Source organism: Pithys albifrons, chromosome 6, assembly GCF_047495875.1.
Source record: "Pithys albifrons albifrons isolate INPA30051 chromosome 6, PitAlb_v1, whole genome shotgun sequence".
Lineage (NCBI taxonomy): Eukaryota > Metazoa > Chordata > Aves > Passeriformes > Thamnophilidae > Pithys > Pithys albifrons.
In genome coordinates this window covers 4,627,562-4,649,442 of record NC_092463.1, presented here as the reverse complement: position 1 = coordinate 4,649,442, position 21,881 = coordinate 4,627,562, and the positions used below count along the sequence as shown (strand labels likewise).

Below are 21,881 nucleotides of genomic sequence, written 5' to 3'. Positions count from 1 at the left end.
CATGAACACGGACTCCACAACCACCACAAGGCAAGAACAGCCCCTTCATATTTTTCATTTCCCTTAAAACCTGAGGGATGCAGTCAAGGCATTTTTTATACATCATATAAATACAACTGAATCTTTCTAAATAATTTACTGTAGTCATTAGGCAAATCAAGTCATCAATTATCTCTCACTGATGAGGCAGTACAGAGACCAACATGGGCTTTGTGGGTCTTTGCTTGTACTCCTGTATTTATTATGCTACAAGATTAGGCAGACAACAACTCGGGCTTATTTTCAAATATAAATTTCTCCCCCTGTCTGGCTTTCATGTAGTCAATATAGTCAAGACAGAAAGTATTTTAAAGCCCTCCTGTTTTATTTTTACCAACTCCTAAGTACACGTAACATCACACTCACTAGAAAGACCCTGAAGCCTCCCAGACTATCACGTTACTCCAGATTTTGGCATTTCTTAAAAGGGATTTCTTTCTGAAAGCCACTACACTGTAATGGCTCTTGAGAAGCTGTTACAGTTTCGAGTGCAAATCCTTCTTAGTTTGTGTATTATTGACCTGATCAAGTGTGATGGGGCCTTCGATGAGCCTTTGGGGGGATTTGGCGGCTGTTCATTGGGAATTAAAATTTCCCTGCCTGTGGCACGGTGGGGTTGGAACTGGATGGAATTTAAGGACCCTTCCAACCCAAACTATTCTCTGATTCTCTAAAATGGGAGGAAAGAAGGAGGGGATGCAGTTGGATCGAGGGGACCCCAGTGCAGGCTCCAGTCCCTTCACATGGAACTACTCACCCTGCAGAGCATCTTCTTGAAAATTCAAATTATTTAAATGAGGGAATAAAACTCCCAATAACAACGAATCTGAAGGATGGTTTACAGTTTGCCTGTGGAACTCAGAAATGCCCAAACACAGGTCTGATTCTGCAAGGATTTAAATACACATTTATGCTTTGGAGAGGTTGATTTGAACAGATTCTATGGGCGAGGAATTTATCCAAGTGCCTGATATCTCAGCATGGGTAAAGTCCTCAAAGTGGAATAAAATAATAAAATAATATAATAAAAGTGCTATAAAATAATAAAATAATTTTCCTCCCTTCTCTCAGCCGTATTTACATATAAACAACCCTACTAAAATCAGTGAGTTCAGAGTGCAAATCCAGGCAGCCACTTCACCCAGGAGAAGAATCCTGCCAATGATATTGTTCCGCCTCTCCCCTGGCTGCAAGAAAATACAGCTTTATTGCCAATCCCCTAAGCAGCTTCTCAGGGGCTGCCCCAGCTAAGCCCTGGATCAGGACTGTGCTCCTGTCTGGGTCACCGCAGCCTCCCTGCACTTTGTGCCCCTCTAAAATGATGTCACAATTCAGCAGAAAGAAAACACGTCAGCAAAGAGAAAATTAGAATTATTTCAGCCCCGCAGCAGCTGCCTGAATATTTTTGTCTTAGGGAGGTTTTTTCTGTCATCTGTAGTGACGTGTTTTGCTTCATGGGTAGGTTTGGGCATAAAAATATCACACTGTGTCTGCTGGAGGTGGAAATACATATCCAGGAGTATAAACCTGCCCCAAGTGACCTCAAAGAGCCCCAGGTACAGCAGCAGGTGGGACCTGGTGCTCCTAAGACAAAGGTCAAATTAAAAATGGGTTAATAAACCCATTAATTAAATGGGTGTATTTTTGGTTTAAATTAAATTAAAAATGAATAAACAGCCCTCCAGTTTAAAGGGACTATTTTTTTTTTAAGGATTACATCTTAAATTCCAATAAATCAGATTTAGGGGTTACTGAAAGCGAAATCGATCCAACCCTTTTCTGACTTCATTTAAATAGCTGTGTTATCAGATGGAAAAAAATTATTATGTCTACAATATTATATGTATTTAGAGAATGTATAATATCTATAATATTAATATATATAAAATATAAAAATACATAATATATAAATATATATAAATAGAAAAATAATATATAAATATATATAAATAGAAAAATATATAAAATATATAACTATATTACATATAAATATACATAAATATTTAAAATATATAAAATATATAAATATATATAATATATAAATATATAAAAATATATGAATATATGAATATGTAAATATATAAAATATAAAAATATATATAAAATATATAAAAATATATAAATACGTAATATATAAAAATATATACATATAAAAATATATAAAAATATCTAAATATGTAATATATTAAAATAAATAAAATATATAAAGGTATACATATATATAAAATATATAAAAATATAGAGATTATAAAAATATATATGACTATATAAATAGATGACTATATAATATATAAAATATATACGATATGTAGATATATAATATATAAAACATATATAAATATTAGAAATATATAAAATATATAAATATATAATATATTAAAATATTTAAACTATATAAATATATATAAAATATAAATACATATATGAATATATATATAAAATATATAAATATATATATAGAAATATATATATAAAAATATATAGAAAAATATATATTTGTTGTCACTGGAAAAGGTAGAAAATGGATTTTTTAGCAAAAAGCAAGGTGAATCTCAAGGAATAATATTGAACAGCTTAACCCTGGAAAATGCAGCCCCTTATCTGCTCTTTCAAGAGCAGAGATCTTTTACACACACCACGTGCTAATTTGAAATAAAGAGGCAGCTTTGGGAGGGCGAGGGCAAACGTGGCTGGAAGGAGAGTCTGGGGAAAGGCCACAGCACAAATCCAGGGAGTGGGAATATCTCGGCTTCGGAGGCGCCGTTCCCTCAGCACCAAACACCATTTGGTATTCAATTGACTTTCTAACTCGGGAGACGGCACTTTCCATCTTCAAATAGCGCCACTAGATTGCATTCTTGGCCCTTCCCTTTGAACGGGTGGGGAGAATAAACGCACACCCTGGTCGTGTTCTAGTGATCTCCCTAATCTCGGTTGCACTTTGTCAGGACGAGGTAACTGGTAGTTAAGTGAAATACCTTAGATCAAAGGGGGATTAATCGCCAACTGAATCCTCGCTGAATAAACCTGTCATTCAAGAAAATTATTTCCACTGAACTTAGCAGAGGATTGAAGGTATTTGCATAACAGGGACCCAGCGTACTTCAGCCAGGTTAAAAGGTTCAGAATTCAGGCAGTGTTTAGCTTTTTGCCTCCTTTTCCTTTCAGCAGGCCTGTACAATGGTTTTTAATCTGATAATGCAGCTAACTATCTAAATGATGTCAGGACAGGAAAGTATTGCAAAGTTTGGCCGAGGGATGGATCAATTTCACTTTCAGTAACTCCTAAATCTGATTTGTTGGAATTTAAGATGTAATCCTTATTAAAAAAAAAAAAAAAAGAAAAAAAAGGTCCCTGGAAACTGGAGGGCTGTTTATTAACATCCCCTTTTTTTTATTTGAGCTTTGTCTTAGGAAAACCAGGTCTTGCCTGCTGTGCATACCCAGGGATCTTTGGGCTCAACTAGGACAGGTTTATATCATCATCCCACAGTGATGCCCATGGATCGCTGTGCCCACAGATCTGGACAAACACACACAGATTCGCAGGCTCTTTTTTCCCCTTTTTAAGCCCATCTTTCCGAGGTCACGCTGAATTCAAATGTGAGATGGAGATAATTAAATAACGGGACCCAACGGGCTTCAATCGTTTTCCAGGATCAGCCCTTGGAAGGATTTCTGTGCCAGACCCTCGCCCAGGGTTTGTCGTGTGGTTGTGGCAGTGATTTTAAGGCACACAAATTATCCCTGTTTTATGGCTGTGACTTTTCATGGAGAATTCACTCTTCCAAGAGTGAAGGAGGGCTCTTCCAGGCAGTGGCTTTTTAATCTCTGCTATAAAAACTGTGAAGAAGAGCTAAAAATATATCAATTTCCAGAGAGTGCTTTATGCCATTTCCCTCCCCAGCCTTCCCGGGGCTCATTTGCAAGCGCTCCCACCTCTCCTACCTTTTGGGCATGTGGAATGATGTCAAGCTACATGGAGGACGTCAGGTTTCATAATCAGATTTGGACAATAAATGGAATTTGGGCTCTCCTGCATCCAGACACCATTCATTCTTTGGGTGGGTGCAGTTCATATTCGTCGCCAACTCAAAGCGTCTTTCGAGTTAAAAAAATCGCAAAGAATGGTTATCAAAGAAAATGAATAAAATCCATATTGAGATAATTTTTTAGAAAATGATTGAAGTTTTAACCCAAGAAAGGACTCTTAGAGTTTCTTATAGCTTAGAATAAGAACGTGTCAATCACGATTAAGCTTCTGGAATTGGAATCCCTTTGAAATGCAGCTGTTTCTTCTTTAATTGTGGCAGCGGACTCAAAAGAAAAGAAAGGTCCAGCCTTAAAGATGAGTAAGGAATACAAAATAGCTCAGGATTAGTTGTGGAGTTCAAAGGTCGCTAATTACACTAAGGAGTTCCCAGACACAGGGAAAACATTAAACAGGTCACCTACCAAACGGGAAACAGACTTTGACTTCAAAAAAATAAAGCAAAAAGGAGGGGAAAAAAAAGATCTTGAAGAGAGAGGTTTCTAGAGAAAATCAAAAGCAACCAGCTGATCTCATTGGGAAGAAAATGGGTTGAGTTTAGTTCTTTGCTGTTACGTGTCGCCACAGAGGGCATCAGGCTTTCAAAAACTCATCTAGAGCTCAGCCAGGTTTGAAGGAGGCTTTGGGAAAGCAAGAAAGAGAAAAGGAGGCAGGTCTGTGCCTTAAAATACCTGAATTCCAGTTGAATTGTGGGTTGGGAGTCCTTGGGAAAAAGCATCCATGAGGGCTGAGACCTGCCCATAGAATTTGGCTTGATTTGTTGAGGAAGAGGCATCTTGGTGAACAGGTGCACCTTTCATGGGAAGCCTTTTGGGAGAGCCCTACAGCCCCTCTGTGGGCAGTGAGGTGAGGTTTGGGGCACAGTGGGCCATCCCACTCCCCTGGGAGAAGCACAGCTCCTGTTTTCCAGCTCCTCTCTGGCCCCATTAACTTGGGATGGACTGGTGGGGATGCTGTTCTTCCAGACATCCCACACATGCAGCAGTTCCTTATGGATCAGCACTCAAGTTCCAAGGATGTTGGTTTCCTCTCAAAGCCTCCTGAGAATACACTACTGGTTGTTCTCTCTCCTGGAGGGCTGCTGTAGTCTGTGAACTTCTTTGGATCTGGGTGTGGGTGGAGAGAGGCAGAGGTTTATTGCCAACCTGCTCCCAAGAGAGAGAATTCCCAATTTTTCTCTCAGATCCTGCTCCCCTGCATGAATTACCTCAGCAAAAAATCAGCAGATTGGTGCATCTTAAGGCAATGTGGGATTTGTGGAAATAAGGAAGAAAAATTTCAGAAAATCAAGGAGATGCAGCTGTCCAAGTGGTCTGTGCTGGGGCCATGCAGGGTCCTGCTTGTGCCCAAGGAATTTTCAGCATTGGGAGGCACTGAGAGTTAAAACTCTGTTCTCTGTTCCCTGCACCTGAATAACTCTGGGGTTTGTGTAGCCAGGGTTTGGTAGCAGGGGGAGCTACAGGGGTGCCTTCTCCAGAAGGTGCCAGAAGCTTTCCCTGTGTCCCATGGAGCCAATCCCAGCTGGCTCCAAGATGGACCTGCCACTGGCCAAGGCTGAGCCCAACAGCAGCAGTGGCAGCACCTCTGGGATAATGTATTTAAGAAGGGGAGGAATAAAACATGGGAAGCTCAGTGGGAGAGAGGAGTGAGAATGTGTGAGAGGAGCAGCTCTGCAGACCCCCAGGTCACTGCAGGAGGGGCAGGAGGTGCTCCAGGAGCTGAAGCTGAGGTTCCTCTGCAGCCCATGGTGCAGCCCATGGTGGGACAGCTGTGCCTCTGCAGCGCAGGGAGGTCCATGGAGGAGCAGAGATCCACCTGCAGCCACCAGAGGACTCCATGCCAGAGGGAATGTATTCACCCAAAGGATGCTGTGACCCCATGTGTTGGCTCCTGGTAAGACCTGCGACCCCACAAAGAGGAGCCCAGGCTGGAGCAGGTTTTCCAGCAGGACTCGTGACTCCTTGGGGGACCCACTCCAGAGCACTCTGCTCCTGAAGGACTGACCCTCGGGGACGGACCCACACTGTGAGAACTGCAACTCATGAGAAGGACCCATGTGGGAGAAGTTTGGGGAGGACTTCTGTGGGAAGGATCCCATGCTGGAGCAGGGGAAGACAGTGAGGAGAAGGGAGGACGTGTTGAACTGACTGCAGTCCCCATTCCTTGTCCCCCTGTGCCACTGTGGGCAGGATGTAGAGAAATTGGGACTGAAGGAAGAGTGGGGCAAAGATCTTTCAAGATTTGGTTTTATTTTCATATCCTACCCTGATTTGATTAATTAATTAAATTCATTTCTTCAGGTTGAGCCTGAGTGATCTCCCTGTCCTTATCCCTCTTGTCCTAATTTTGTCTCCCTGTCCTGCTGAGGAGATCAGGGAAGAATGGCTTTGGTGGGCACCTGGTGTCCAGCCAGGGCCGACTCACCACAGGTGACATGAAGGGAATGGAGTTCAGGAACAACCCCCAGGAGCCTCTGGATTCCTGCTGACAGTCATACAGGCCCATGGCAGCAATTCCAAGGAAGCTTACACTTCCCAGTCTGGAATCTACAAAACTCTCATCTAATGACTCCTTTAGGACCGAGTGGTGCAGGTTTTCCTGTCCTGGTGCTCTCAGGATGGACCCAGCTTTGTCTGGGCTTGGTTTCTCCACTCTAAAAGGTGCTGGAAAACACACCTGTATTTTGTCCATCCTCTAACAGATGAGAGAATGAGGTGGTGGTGGAAGAGCCAGCAAGAGCAGTAGGGACAGAGACTTACAAACTTTCATGGCTTATATCTCAGCAGGGCTTGTACAAATAGGACAAAGTGTGGCAAATTCCTAGGACAGTGTGAATAAACAGAGGACAACTCCAGCTGAATGTTTAATGCCTTGTTGTTCCAATGTTTACTGTTACCAAGTGGTCAGAGCAGTTAATGCTGGTAAAAACGGGGAAAATCCAGCAGAGGGAAGGGCTGAATGATGTAAAAAAAGTGGCTGCTTCCAAATTAGCTGAAGGAATGGGGTTTATGACAAAGTACTTGAGAACTGGCATATACCAACCATCTTGGGACTGTCACCAAATGCCTTGGGGGAGGAAGGGGCTTTCAGAACACTGAAAAAGCACCAAATTACTGGTTAGTGACCAGTAGCAGCTGGCACAGACTTGACAACATGGAGATGTGTTAGGTGGACTAATTCCCTCCTGTGGTGAGAGGAACAGGCCTGGGAATTTGGAGGGGAAATTTGTCTCACACATGAATGCTGGTGATGGTTTGACTCTGCCTCCCAACCTGACAAGCAAGCTCAGGAGATAAACTGAGGTGACAGCGGTGGGATGGTGGTCCCAGGGGCCTGGGAAGCTGCTCCCCAGCAGTAGTTCCCAGTCAAGGAAAGGTGGGTTTCCTGGTCCTGTCTTTTTTCTAGTACAATTAGGAATGGTAGGAGTGCACATAAGACACCTGAGGAGAATCTTCTCACTGTGGCACCTTGGTATGACCCTTTGGACTCAACACTTAGAGGGAGAGGCAGGTTATACCAGGAGCAGTGAGAGCATAGGGGTGGAGAACAAGGGAGATTTGGAGATTTTGGTGAGCTCAGGATTTCTCAGCAGCTTCAGACTTTGGCCATTTTCCTACAAATGGGGTATTTGGGTTGGGGAGGATCACACCAGTGCCAGGTGCTTCAGGAGTGACTGCACTGGTCCTTCTGGCCACAGCAGTGCCCACCTAAGCCACACACCAGGAATTTTGGACACTCCTCGGTCCCCTTCTCATCTTACCATGTATGGATGGCCTGTTCTCAGATCCACACCTTGGCCCCTGCTTCTGCTGGAACATTTATTACCCTCAAAAACCTCATTCAAACCCTGATGGTTTGAACAAGGGCTTCAACACTTCCAGTAATTGCTGCTTCTCAGCCACAGCACCCTCTGGGACTTCAGTGCAAATTCCCCATTTCCTTCCACAAAGTGTTAAGCAAAACAGTTGGACTCCAACACATGTTTGATGAGGGTTCCCCCTCACCACTGGACTTGGAAATCTCAGTCTTTTTTACTATGTTTAGTGAGTTGTACATGGATTTCTGCATTATTTTAATTTCTTAGGGGTCTGTTACATCAATTCTCATTGCCAACTAAATGTTCAGTCTTGTCTAAAAAGCTTGACAGTGTGTATTTGCTTTAAATTAATTTTAATTGCCATTTCTTACATTACTCCTAAATTTTAATGGAATGAAACAAATTCATTTTACTAATGAATTGAGTTCATTACTCATGAATTGAGTATAAATATTAACTTCTTAATATTTATATCCATTATTTGTTTGGGAAAATCTCAGGTTTGACAGCCCAATATTTATTTAAATCCTTCCATTTATTGTTTTCAATTATTTGCTTCTTAGTTTTCTTCTGGCTCTCTGAAATGCAACATGAATTTTGGAGAACTCTTTGGCCAGTTCTTTTTGAAAGCCTTTGTGCAGTTATCTGCATAGATCCCCTGCAGCCTAAACCTGTGAGGAAATTATAAATAGAAGCACTCCAAGCAGCAAACACTCTTGTAGAAGAAACAGCACTCTGTACAAAAAGAGAATTTTTTTCCCTCTTTAACACAGTTTTAAAGACACTGCTGTGTTAAAAACATGGGAGATTTTATTAAAGAGTTAAAGGAAGACCACCAACACTTGAAGACCTTCAGAGCCCACCAGAACTACTGTTAGATACCAGCTCTGCCATGCAGTCCCCAGGCTCATGTGAGCTCTCACTCATATGTTTCTAAGTTTTAAAGTTGGGGCTTTTTCCTCTCTTAAAACAGGAAAAGTGCTCAGACCATGTAGAGTAACAGTGAAATTATCTGGACAACTACCAGGGAACAGAGAGAGGGACACAGACAGGTTATAAATCCTTGAACTTTTCCAGTATTACCTACCCAGTGTCCCCACTTGTACCCAAGTTGTGACACACTCCAGCTGTGAGCCACATAATTCACTAAGCTTACCAAGCTGACTTTACTAGTTTTCTACCCTTCTGATATTTCTGAAGTATCCATGAGAATTGGCCCTTCCCAGAAGGCAAGGGCAGCCATCAGGACAGGAGAAAGGCTTCACCAGCTTCTGCCCCAGCGTGGGTGTCTCACACTTATTGCACAAGAGTGTTGGCTGAAGGTTTGGGCCTTTAACCTGGTTTGCTTTGCTGTCTGACCAATCCATGGTGCTTCCCAAAGAACAGGGTGTGCTGCACACTCACACCTGCCAGAGAGACCTCAGCCACTCTTCCAAAAAAAGGCAGACACAGCTGCTTTGCCCCTGTGTCTTCCACAGAGCTGTCCCTGAGCAAGGGCAGAGCACTGCAGGAAGGGGGTGCAGGATCACACGGAGCAAACCCTGAGAGCAAATCAAAACAGGTGATGACATGCATGAAGTTGTAAAAAACTGCTCCAGGCTAGGAGAGAAACATCACCCACTCCTTCTCTCCCTCCAACCCTGCGTTGATGGGTGTGTGCAAAGTAACCCAAAGCCACAGCCCTTCTTTCCTGAGCACTACAACAATCCCAACCATGAGTTAGACATGGGCAAGAGGGAAACAAAAAGGAACAGGATTTAGAAGAACCTCTTGCTCTTAAGTGCAAAGAGTCTCCTAACACACTAGGAATTTTGGCAGCCCCATTGAGTAAGGAAAGCCATTCCTCCACAGTGCTGTTGTGCAGAGCTCCCACCTTTCCCACGGGTAGGTGGTAACCCAACTCTGGTGGCCTGGTGGACAGCACATGATCTAAACCCTTTCAGCACAGACCTCTCTCCACTCACACTGTGGTGCTCAAACACATGGACAACTGTTACAGGTATTTGGGGCAAAATCACTAATTCACCTTTCACCTGCTGAGTAAAACAGACCCCTCACCTGTGTGGAACAGATCCCAGCTCTGTTTCCCAAGTCCTGTTTCCTAAGCTGGCACTGCAGTTTCAGCTGAACGGTGTTTCACATGAATTAATCCACCCTTTAGAAAATTCAACCAAGCAATTAGATTACTATCTCAATCTAAGTATTTTTAAATTATAGCTTAAAACTTTTCTCCTTACATAATCACTAATCTGATTTATCTCGCAGTGTACAGTGAGGCAGGAGGTAGGGCAGGAGCAGCCAGTGCAGGTCTTATTACTCAGCATTCCCTGCTTTTGTGCTGCTCTCCAGGCTCTGTCAGCTCTTCATCAGCCTTTCAGAAACTGCTCATTTCCTGATAACTCTCTTAAAGTCCATTTCCTGTGTTCCTGCAGATATTATTCTCAAAATCTGATGTCTGTCTCTGTAAACTGAGTCCTTTCCCACCTATTTTTCCATAGAAAACAGCTCAGGGCTGTTTTCTGGAGCCTTCAGCAAGCACAGCTGATTTTGCCTGCTCAGAACTAGTCTTGTGATTTGAAAAATCAGGTTCACATCTCTGTTTTCAGAGCAAGCAGTTCCCAGGCACGTGTGAAAGGGAACTCACTTCTGCTGACAGAGGCAACAAAGACTCTTGGGTCATCTCCATTTTTAGAAGTGCTGCTCAAGCCATACTACCCTTCTTAAAATGCTTGTAAATTATTGCTAATTTATTTACAATTTTTATTGTTATAAAAATTATATATGTATTCTGTAGGCATCTTGTGAGAACAGCAGAACTCCTGCCTTTAACTGTCCTCTTAGTCTGGAGTCTGATCAGATTCTTGTGACTTCAGGACAGAAATAAGACCCTGAAATCCTTCCCATCCTGTGAAGTCTCTGGTTTACAAACTAAGTGAAGTAATTGGGAGTCCTCCCAGAAGACATGCCCAGAGTCTGTAACTGTATCACCAGGTACTTATATTTTGTCCCAGTTACTGTTAGAAGGGAAAGTAAAAACAGCCACAGCAAGTACCTTTCAAATTGTCTTCTCCAGGCTGTTACTAAGGACTAAACAATATAAAAACAACTTATGTTTTTAAGAGAAGTGACCTCTTGAGCTTTTACTCAACAGAAAATTTTAAGGACACATACAAAGCCCTAGTGCTGGCAAATATTTATTTTCACTGTATCATGACATTAATCTCATTAACCACATGCTTTGTTTAAATATAAAAATGATTCACAAGCAAATTAGTCAAGTGAAGGTCTGTACACTGTGGGTGCTGGTGCTTTGGAATTCCAGAGGTAATAATCAGAAGAAATCAGTTCCCGGGCTAAAGGGGAAAAAAAGGCAAGAAAAATAAGCATTACAAGGTGCTTTACAATCAGACATTCCTTCATCCAAGTTAAGTGACTACTAATCCATCCTTACTAGTTTACAGAAAAGGTATAATGGCCTCTTTAAACTGTAAGACTCTTATTATTATTTGAAAATCGTTTCTGATAATGAGACATTTAAAGTCTCAGCTTCAATTACCTTTACTAATGTATCAGTCATGAGCTTAAAATTCAAACAGAGGTTAAGTCAAAAGCAGGTGAATGGCTTGGATTTTGTTCAATGAATATAAATTGCACACTCAATACAAAACATACAGTAAGAAAATGCTTTTACTGTGTTACTATTTAGGGCTGAATGTGCCCTGTCACAAAATTAACAGTGTAGACCTTGGTTTCCAAAAGGCACTTACAGATTTCTGCTGACATGACTGACACAAGTTGCAACAGACAGACAGCTACAAATAAAAATGCTTCCATTGCTCAGGTTTAATAAGTGCCTTCTATGTCCAAATTAGTGTATTTTTGGAGCAGGCTTGGAAGTGCTCATGTGTTAACTCAACAGTAATGCAGGTTTGGTTTCTGCTTTACATGTTCAACATACTGATGGCACTGCCAGCAGCAGCCTCACCTTGCATGCAGGAGCTGAGTTCTGTACCTGGGTACTGCCAATCCCATCATCATGTCTCTGACAAAGGTGTCCTAAACAAGGGGCCAAACTACAGAGGAACATTCTCTGACTCCCTAGAAAAAGTTCTGCCACTGTGCAGAGCAGGATAACCATCACAGGGCGAAGGGAGACAGCCCAAGAGAGAGACTGACTTTGTCACTGAGTATAGATCTGTAAATCAGCTCTCCTCTGAAAGGACAGGCCAGTCCCTCCTCCAGGGGTGCTTTAAACATCACTAAAAAACCCAACCACAGAGCAGAAAACAAAAGTCCAACATTAGTTACATAATTTTAGTCATTGTCACACACTTCATAACTTCAATACGTAGTTTCAGTTAAATAAATGACATTTTCAGCAACTCACAGGCAGTAATTTTGGGTTTCCCTGGTACAGAGATCTGAATAGAATGCTGGTCTACGTAACATCCAGTAAGTGTAAAGTCTGGGATCCTAAAATGCAGCTACAGAAAGAGAGGGAAAATATGATCAGATGCATATTGTCACCCTTGCTGTGCAAATACTGGCAATCTGTGTTACACACTTCTGGTGGGCAAGCAAACTCCAAAGGGACAGGAGGTCAAGTCCTCCAAGCAGGAGAACAAAACTCAGTGCTGAGAATAAAGATTTTAAATCAATGTGTCTTCATAGCCAGTTCAAAGCAATTAAAAAAGGGACTGCTAAGGCCTCTCTTCCCAGAGCCTGTGACTTACTTTGACATAGGCTGTGTTCCCAGTGCACACATAATCAGTGGGGTGCTCTTTGCCTGCAGTGCCAAAAGACACGGTTCCAGTCAGAGAAACTTCCAAAGACTTGGGAAACTTCTGTCCTAAAGCCAGAAACAGGATCTATTAGAAATGCTACAGCTGTGCCCACACTCTGGAGGAGTGAGAGGGGAGGAAGGAGAGTGCACTGCGTGTGTTTCTTACCAATGACCCAAACCAGAAGACTCTTCTCTCGGGACAAATCCAGTTGTCCATAACTAACTTTGTACTCTAACTGAGCAATTGGGCCCCTACATATGACAGAGGAGAAAGAAAACCATTGGAATTCCTATCATTTGGTATTTTTGATGCCTGATTTGTTAAAGGAAGCAAGAAAAGCTGAGAGCCATTATTTATGTGCACACAGACCAACCACACCCATGTGAGCATGCTGCTAATTTATGAGGAGCAATCACAGAGCAGGAGGGAATCACCATGGTCTCAACCCAGCAATCACAGTTCACTGAGAGTGTTTCACTGACAATATGATCAGCATCAGCAACTTTGCATCATTTCATCTTTCAGTTTTCATGATAATTATGTGACAAGTGTACCCTCTCCTGGATTAAGAGCTGGCTGGAGGGTCGGGCCCAGAGAGTGCTGGTGAACGGAGCTGCATCCAGCTGGTGGCCAGTCACAAGTGGTGTTCCCCAGGGGTCTGTATTGGGTCCAGTCCTGTTTAACATCTTTACTGATGATTTAGATGAGGGGATTGAGTCCATCATCAGCAAATTTGCTGATGACACCAAGCTGGGAGGGAGTGTCGACCTGCTGGAAGGCAGGAGGGCTCTGCAGAGGGATCTGGATGGACTTGAGAGATGGGCTGATTCCAATGGGATGAAGTTCAACAAGGCCAAGTGCAGGTCCTGCCCTTTGGCCACCCCAACCCCCTGCAGTGCTCCAGGCTGGGCACAGAGTGGCTGGAGAGCAGCCAGGCAGAAAGGGACCTGGGAGGACTGAGTGACAGGAAGCTCAACAGGAGTCAACAGTGTGCTCAGGTGGCCAAGAAGGCCAATGGGATCCTGTCCTGTATCAAAAATAGCATGGCCAGCAGGACCAGGTCAGTGATCCTTCCCCTGGACTCTGCCTTGGAGAGGCCACACCTTGAGTACTGTGTTCAGTTCTGGGCCCCTCAGTTCAGAAAGGATATTGAGGTGCTGGAGCCAGTCCAGAGAAGAGCAACAAGGCTGGTGAAGGGACTGGAGCACAAGCCCTATGGGGAGAGGCTGAGGGAGCTGGGGGTGTTTAGCCTGGAGAAGAGGAGGCTCAGAGGTGACCTCAGCACTGTCTAGAACTGCCTGAAGGGAAGTTCTGGCCAGGTGGGGGTTGGTCTCTTATCCCAGGCACTCAGCAATAGGACAAGGGGGCACGATGGGCTCAAGCTCTGCCAGGGGAAATTGAAGTTGGATATCAGAAAAAAATTCTTTGCAGAGAGAGTGCTCAGGCATTGGAATGGGCTGCCCAGAGAGGTGGTGGATTCACCATCCCTAGAGATTTTTAAACGCAGATTGGACGTGGCACTGAGTGCCCTGATCTGGTAAAGGGAGTGGAGTTGGCCCAAGGGTTGGACTTGATGATCTTGGAGGTCTTTTCCAACCCAATCGATTCTATGATTCTATGATTCTATGACAGTGCAGCCACGGCAGCTGTCGGGGAGGCTGAAGGGAAAACTATCGTTTTAATTTGAAATACCTCTATTTTTGATAAGCTGATCTGCAGGCAGGATTAGCAGTCTTAAGGAACAGGTAACCCTGGGCTGGAAGTGATCTCGAGGCTTAATCCACCTGGAGGATTGTGGCACGTGAAAAAATACCCCAGGGAAACAGGATGAGCAACAGAAGGATTTGGAATGTTACCAAATATCTTGGTACAATTCTGTGTTCTGGAAATTACAGGAATTCCAAGGGGGCTTCCCAACATTTGCAAGGTCAGTGTCCACTGGTGACAGAGTATAACTTGTTATATTGACTCCTGACAGGTTCATTTCAGGAGGATCTCAAAGAAATGGAAGGAATTTATGCAGGATTTCTTAATTCTTACCTGTTGAAAAAAGGTATACGAGCTTCACAGTACTCAAAAGAATTCTTTATGCTTTCATGGAGCTTTAAATTAACTGTTATTTTTATCTGAGATCCCTCTTCAACGAGTTGGTAACATCCCAAAATTGGTGGAACAGGAACCTGGAAAAAACTGTATTCATTCTCAAGATATATTAACAGCATCATCATGAGATCAGTTATACACTGTTTACATTGCTGAAGTACTTTAAAAAACAACAAACATATTAATTACTGACTGTGCCAAACTCTTCAGTGCACAGATTTGTGGTACCTGCACTTGACACCTCAGCCTGGATGTATTTTCTCTCATTCATTTAAGTGGTCCATTTAAAGGAAAAGCAGAATTACCAGTAACTCCTGAATGTGATTCAGACAACTCAAGTCCTGAAGTGCCTTCCAAGCAGTTAATTATATAAAAAGCATTTAATTATATAAAAAAGATTTTACTGCCTGTATTGGACTCAAACTCATCCCGACATCTTCAACCACACAGATGTTTTTATTCCCACAACTTGGATAAGAAGGAGGGTTGGGAATATCGTTACCTGGGAGGTGTAGTAGCACAAGTTGAAGGAATCTGAAGGAGGAATGAAAGGAAATTTGTAAGGTCCAGTGAACACAGAATCATCCAGGGGCTGGGCACTAAAGGACATCAGCATGGCAGGGTCCACGGAGGTCACACAGTGATGGATCACAACATCCTGGAGTGGAGGCCCATTGGTTGGGAGATTCAAGGTGAGGGTTACTTTGGGGGCAGATCCCTCTATGTCACACTTGAAAGAAATGAAGTCAAGAAGTTATTCTAAAATACCTCCATGAAGCCATAATGAGATGCTCAAAAATACAGTACATTTTTAGCATTTAAGAAAAAACACCCCCAAAATTTTTGCCTGTTGTCAATCCTTTGTGCTGACAGTCAGTACTGAGACATTAATATGACACACTTGGTGACAGGCTAATTAATTCAGTCACTCATAACATCCCCTTAATGGATTCCAGCACGCTATTAATGGCCACTGTGCTGTCACAGCAGCCACGGGCAGCGTGTCCCTTGTCCTGTCCCTGTGTGTGCCACCTCAGCAGGGCACAATGACAACAGGCCTTGCTTCTTATGTAAGGCCATCCAGGGGACCTACAGACTTGTCCCTCTCAGAGCAGGAGGCTGTTCACCCACATAATCCACATAAACCACCATGGCTGGTGGGAAATAACCCAGCCCTTGGAACTGCAACACTGAGGTTGGCTTCCTCTGGAGATGAGCATCCACCCTGTGCAAATAATTAAACTACCAGGATCCACTTTTATTACAAGGTCTTTCTCCTCTTATAACACTTGTAGTTACAAATAAAGAATATTGTGATAATATTGTTTGCTTCCTAAGCATAATTTAGAAGGACATGAAATACATCTATTATAGAAAGCTCAAATGTTAATGTATTTCATAACTATTACTGATCTATTTAGTCAATATCCCCAATTTTTAATATTAAACAATGAGATATTTTAATATTAAACAATGCCCAGAGAAGCTGTGGCTGCCCCATCCCTGGAAGTGTCCAAGCCCAGGCTGGATGGGCCTTGGAGCAACCTGGGATAGTGGAAGGTGGCCCTGAACACAGCAGGGAGTGGGAACTAGATGAGCTTTAAGGTCTCTTCCAATCCAAACCATTTTGTGATTCTACACTAAAACCCATTGCTACATACAAATCATTCAAAATAATTATACAACCAATTTCTTTCACCAGATTCTTTCCCAACTGTTCTTATGTCAGCCAAACAATCAACGTCTGTGCATTCAAAATGTTGCTGTAATAGAATAAAGTAGGATAGAAAATTAAACTTTTGTTTAGTAGGAAAATTAATTAAAAATGTTCATGTAAAGACACTTGTAGAAGACATTTATTTCTAATAATTATTTAACACATTGCTTATCAAACAGCTGGAAATACATTTGGTGTTAGCATTGCCATTTCTTAATCTTTATATGCAAATACTATATGAAATGATTTCTCCCTATTTCCTTTAAAATAGGAAAAATTTTGGAAAATACATTCAATGTAGTTACTGCTGGACTTAAGCCCTGTAAGTAGTTACTGAAAAAACTGCCTGAATTATAGAATCATGGAGTGATTTGGATTGGAAGGCACCTTAAAGACCATCTAGTTCAACTCCCACTGCCATGGGGAAAAATACCCCAGTAAAAATGAAAATAAAAAACACTAATGCATCAAACCAATATGTAGTATTAGTTATACTTTGAAATATTACAGTATTAGAAACTTGCTGATCAGTTTCTAAACTTTACTATTGAGTAAACAGTCACTTCATTTTACTTTCATATGTAAAATGACAGGAGTATTTACTTTCCCAGTGTCCCATGGAAACTACTTCAGGCAGTGTCCCGTGAAAACTATTTTGGTCTCGCACATCAAGTGCTCTCACCTTGCAGTTTACAGCTCCATAAACCTGCCACGTGTCCACCACGTCTCTCTGGTCATACTGCATACACTTGACTTTCTCAGTGATGCAGACATTAACCTGAGGTTTGCCTTTATAGGTGCTGGATCTCCAAGCTGGCTGATCCTTATCCACGGGCGTCTCCTGGATGTCCTCGAAGGAGCTGTTCAAGCTGCGGATGTTGGTGTTTAAGGGGGTGCCCAGGGGACAGGCCTGGATGAGCAGGTAGCGGAGCTGGCCTATCTTTGTGTTCATCTCAGCTTCATTTTTCCGACTGGGAGAGATGTATTCCACAATTCCCAAGAGAAGGGCCAGTCCCTGGGAGAGCCCACTGACGGTGAGGAGGGGAGGCCGTGGCTCCAAGGGCCCCTCAACAAGCGGGAGGCACGCGTAGATCAGCCCACTCTTCTGGAAAGCCAGCACAGGCCAGAGATCCCCAGCCTCGGTGGCCACTGAATGCACTGAGGAACGATTGATCCGAGTGCAGGTGTCCCGGTGCTCCACAAAAACCTGGTCACCCACAAGCCTCAGCTCAAAGAGCAGGGCCTTGAGGAAAGCGCTGTCCGAGGGCACTGGCACGTGGGTGGCCCCGTTGAAGGTCTCAGCGCGCAGCTCGACCGTGGGGTAACGCCTGGGACAAGGAAAGCAGAACCTCTTACTCATCTGTTTATTTAGTTATTCACCCAAAACATCACAGCAACAGAGTTCCTACGAGCAGAACCACCCAACCCCTTTTCTGGCTGCCACGGAACACAAAAATATTGTAAAAATCTTTGGGTTATTGACATGATCAAGGATGGGTTTCTATTCTCTTCCCCAAAACCCTCTGGTTCTAAAAATAACTGTGTGTACACGGCAGCCAGTAGCACTGTGATAGAAACAGTGATGGGATCAGAATGTAAACCAATAAAACTATTTAATGAGTAATTATGATTCATTCTAGCAGCTGGATGTTTGCTGGAAACTTTGAGCAGTCACATTCATTCATTTTTTTTAATAAAATGTGAATCTTTGTGCCCTGCCTGGTGCACAAAGGTACAGGATGCTTAATAAACACTAATGAATTATTTCCACCAGAGCAGCAAAACTTCATTATTTCTAGGAGGTGAGAGCACACTGAAGACAAGTTCTCAGACATTTAAGAAAATGGAGTTTACTTATATACAGGTTTGCCATTGCTACTTTGAGCTTACACAGTTGATCTGCAGCAGTTGCTTGAATTGATCAACAAGATTAACTAAAAATGTCTACACAATTATAAATCCAAAAGGATTTCACTGTACACAAGTCCAAGTTTTCCCGTGTAATGTATAATTTGGGGGGACAGGGTACAAAATAGACTCCATGCTACACATGCAATGTATGTGACAAAGCTTTTATGACTACTTCATTTTTCCAAGTATTTAAGATGTAATCATGCCACAGACACAAGGGACTGCATATTTTAAACCTGTTATGTTGCACCACGTTGCCTTCATTTATCCTCCTCTTCACACCATCTTTTTAAGGTCACACTGACAGGCTGTTTCTTAAATTGCCACAGACCCTGCAATCCAAGCAATGTGGAACTTTGTTATATCTATGACCTCCATCTGTAGCACTTCCCTCCTGCTCCTGAAGACTTCCAAGGATCTCACCCTGTTGCCTCTTTAGTCCCACCTACACTTAACTGAGTAGCAAAGTCTCTGGCTGGAGGCAACGACACTTCCTCAGGCTTATTTTCAGTGCCTGTGCTTTTTTCTTTGATTCCTAATCGGGCATTTAGGGGTTTTGGGTTATTTTTTCAGTAAGGAAAAAGCAAACACAGGCAGGGCGAAGCCAGAGCTACGAAATCTGTAAACAGGATACAGATGACAGTAAAACACCTCCCTGCAGCCTCACAGATATTCTGAAGGGCAAAAAAACAAAGTGGTTTTGCAGCGTGAAAATTTATGAGGCCTCCCAGAGCAAAGTTGCTGATAAGAGGCTACATGTAACCTTGGGGAGCAGCTATTTTTGGTCATTTCCAAAACAAGGGAAGAGGAGATATTGTGGCCCAGTTTTGTCTTACTGAAGTCCCAGTCTCTCTGCTCTCTTTGCTGTGCAACTTCTCCTCCTCCCAGTAAATTTTCCCAGCTGTAGCTGAGCCACTGGATGAATTAGCCCTACAGATCCCCGTTATTCAGGATTCACTTCTAGAGTGATGCAGACTTTAAAAGATGAAAGTTTCCAGGGTCGAACGAGCTTTGGCAATTCAGGAGAGAAACCACACTGGTTGCCTGAATTAAGTTATGATCACCTCAGAAAAAAAAGGGGAATGCTTTGATGTGCCCGATGTGTTCTCCGAGGTTAAAGATCAGGGCTCACGTATCTCCAGCTGAGTGGGTAAGTCCCGAAACCAACAGTTTCCATGTGATCCCACATTCTTTATATTGTCTGTGTGCTTTGTTGAATTTAAGGTCAGTTAGGAGGATAAACTTGGGGCTTCCACAGCCCTATTATTGCCTCTGGGAACTTGAAAGATCTAAGTCTGGAAATCACTTGAAGCATCAAGTATAGTTTGCCCTTTCAAAGGGCAAGGACTCCTTGTCTCTGCCGCTCACTGTGTGACAAGTTACTCCACATATCCCTGTCACCAGCCCCCCCTTGCTCCGTGGCGATTACACTCTCTGCTTTTTTGGGACAAGCCTTTCTCTTTATCTGTGTTTGTAGAGGGGAGGCCTCATCTCTAGTCCTGTAGGTAATACAAGCACCATAATACTAATCCTAAAACAATCAGAGGAATGTCCAATGTAGAGATCTGTCTGCACCTGAAGATGGAAGATGGTCTACTTGCTCTTTTTATTGTTGATTTTTTTTTTTAGTCCTACGTTCTCTCTCTGGTTTTACTGAATTCAGACTAGGACTGTAGCTCTCTTCATCCAGATCTTTTTTTTTTAAACTTTCCCTAGCCTTAGTTATTTTTCCTCTCATTGTTTGGAACTGATTTTTCTGAAGTCAGGGGTAAAAAGGGCAGCAAATTTTGCCAGCCCAACAAAAGCAGCTTGTCTGGCCCAAAGTCTTACTTAAAACTCTGCAAAAGTTCTGAATAAAAACTTGTCCTCTGAAGGACTCCTTAGTGAATTCCTCCAGTAACTCAAAAAACCTGTATTTGTATTAAAAAATCGACATCAAATGAAAAGATAAATTTCTGCCTGAAAATAGTCCACTTTTTGTAAAGCTACAGAACATGATGAGAATATAAGTAAAATATAAGCAAAAATAGATACTTTCTACTTGCTCATTTGGTTAATCTGATAGAACTTTATAATCATTGCCTCATTGTTTTTCTATGTTAGGACAGAGAAGAGCTGGTTAAAATCTTTACAGTAACGAAAAGAAAGAGGAACAGAGCAAGAAAACTGACGTGCAAAATGCAGAAGTTGTTAAAAAAACCCCCAAAACCAAAACCAACCCAGATTTAGTTAAAAAGCACACGATGCAAAGCCAGAAATTCTTGAAACCGGGGTCAGAAATTAACAATATGCAGCGGCGTTGGGATGAGCCAAGGGATCTATTAATTCATCATCACGACGTGTTGGTGTTTTTGCCTCTGCTCGGTGGGCCCGAGGCTGCTCTGAGACCACCGCGGGGCCTCCGAGGCGACCCGGGGGTTTGCTCTGCGTTCCCCCCGCACCGACGGGAGCAGCGGCCGAGCCCCGGGTCCCCAAAGCACCGGGATGCCCCCGAGCACACAGAGCCCCCGAGCAACACCCCGGTGGGTCCCACAAGAACATCCAGACCCCCCCAAGAATATTGAGATTCCCAGAGCACCCGCACTCCCCAAAGCACCCGCTCCCCGCTGAGGGCACCCGATCCCTCTGAGGGGCATCCAGACCGTCCTGATGGAACCCAGACCCCTCTGAGGGCACCCGGACCCCCCTGAGGGCACCGGGACCCCCCTGAGGGCACCGGGACCCCCACCCCCCACCCCCCCGAGGGGCATCCAGACCTTCTGAGGGGCATCCAGACTTCCATGAGGGGACCCGGACCCCCCCTGAGGGGCATTCGGTCCCCCCTGAGGGGCATCGGGATCCCCCTGAGGGCACTCGGACCCCCTGAGGGCATCCAGACCCCCCTGAGGGCACCCGGACCTCACTGAGGGGCATTCAGACTCCCCTGAGGGTACCGGGACACCCTGAGGGCATCCAGACCCCCTTGAGGGCACCCGGAGCCCCTTGAGGGGCACCCGGACCTCCCTGAGGGCACCGGCACTCCTCTGAGGGGTATCCAGACCACCCTGAGGGGCATCCAGACCCTCCAGAGGGCACCCGATCGCTCTGAGGGCACCGGGACGCCTCTGAGGGGCATCCAGACCCCCTTGAGAGCATCCCCATCTCCCCCCAGAGCACTGTGACCTTCCAAAAACACCTGCTCTCCCTAAGAGCACCCGCTCCCCGAGAGGATCGTGTCCCGCAGGGCGTCCAGACTCCCATAAGAACACTCAGACCCCCCTGAGGGCACCCCTTCCTCCCACATCGCCCCTCCAGCGCACCCACACGCCCTCAGGGCGCCCACCCCGCCGTGCCCGCGCCCCCCTCGCCGGTGCCGCCTCTACCTGGAGAAGAGCACGGCTCCACCGGCCTCGGGGTCCTGCTTGAGGAGCCACAGCGCCCGCAGGGCCATGGCGATGGCAGCGAACCCTCCGGAGCCGA

General features: G+C 44.0%; 1 protein-coding gene across 2 annotated transcripts; it reads right to left on the bottom strand.

Annotated features, from left to right (window-relative positions):
• Positions 1-11,085: 11,085 nt before the first annotated feature.
• On the bottom strand, positions 11,086-21,879 carry AP5M1 (adaptor related protein complex 5 subunit mu 1). 2 transcript variants are annotated; one of them, XM_071559350.1, is made up of 8 exons: positions 21,785-21,879; positions 17,194-17,839; positions 15,297-15,524; positions 14,732-14,871; positions 12,857-12,942; positions 12,641-12,756; positions 12,295-12,391; positions 11,086-11,260 (listed from the first exon to the last, which is right to left on the bottom strand). In XM_071559350.1, exons 1-8 carry the CDS (start codon positions 21,850-21,852, stop codon positions 11,178-11,180), a joined length of 1,464 nt encoding a protein of 487 aa, XP_071415451.1. In that variant the 5' UTR covers positions 21,853-21,879; the 3' UTR covers positions 11,086-11,177. The 2 variants fall into 2 exon arrangements, with proteins under 2 accessions (XP_071415451.1, XP_071415452.1); XM_071559351.1 differs by lacking the exon at positions 11,086-11,260 and having other exon boundaries at positions 12,303-12,391; positions 12,641-12,775.
• Positions 21,880-21,881: the final 2 nt, after the last annotated feature.

What these genes read in the sequence shown, in the direction of transcription:
- AP5M1 (XM_071559350.1), bottom strand. Translation starts at nt 21,852, where the DNA reads ATGGCCCTGCGGGCGCTGTGGCTCCTCAAGCAGGACCCCGAGGCCGGT. An exon ending in GGAGCCGTGCTCTTCTCCAG is followed by an intron (nt 17,840 to 21,784) that starts GTAGAGGCGGCA and finishes TCCTTGTCCCAG; the next exon opens with GCGTTACCCCACGGTCGAGC. An exon ending in CGTATACCTTTTTTCAACAG is followed by an intron (nt 12,943 to 14,731) that starts GTAAGAATTAAG and finishes TGTCATATGTAG; the next exon opens with GGGCCCAATTGCTCAGTTAG.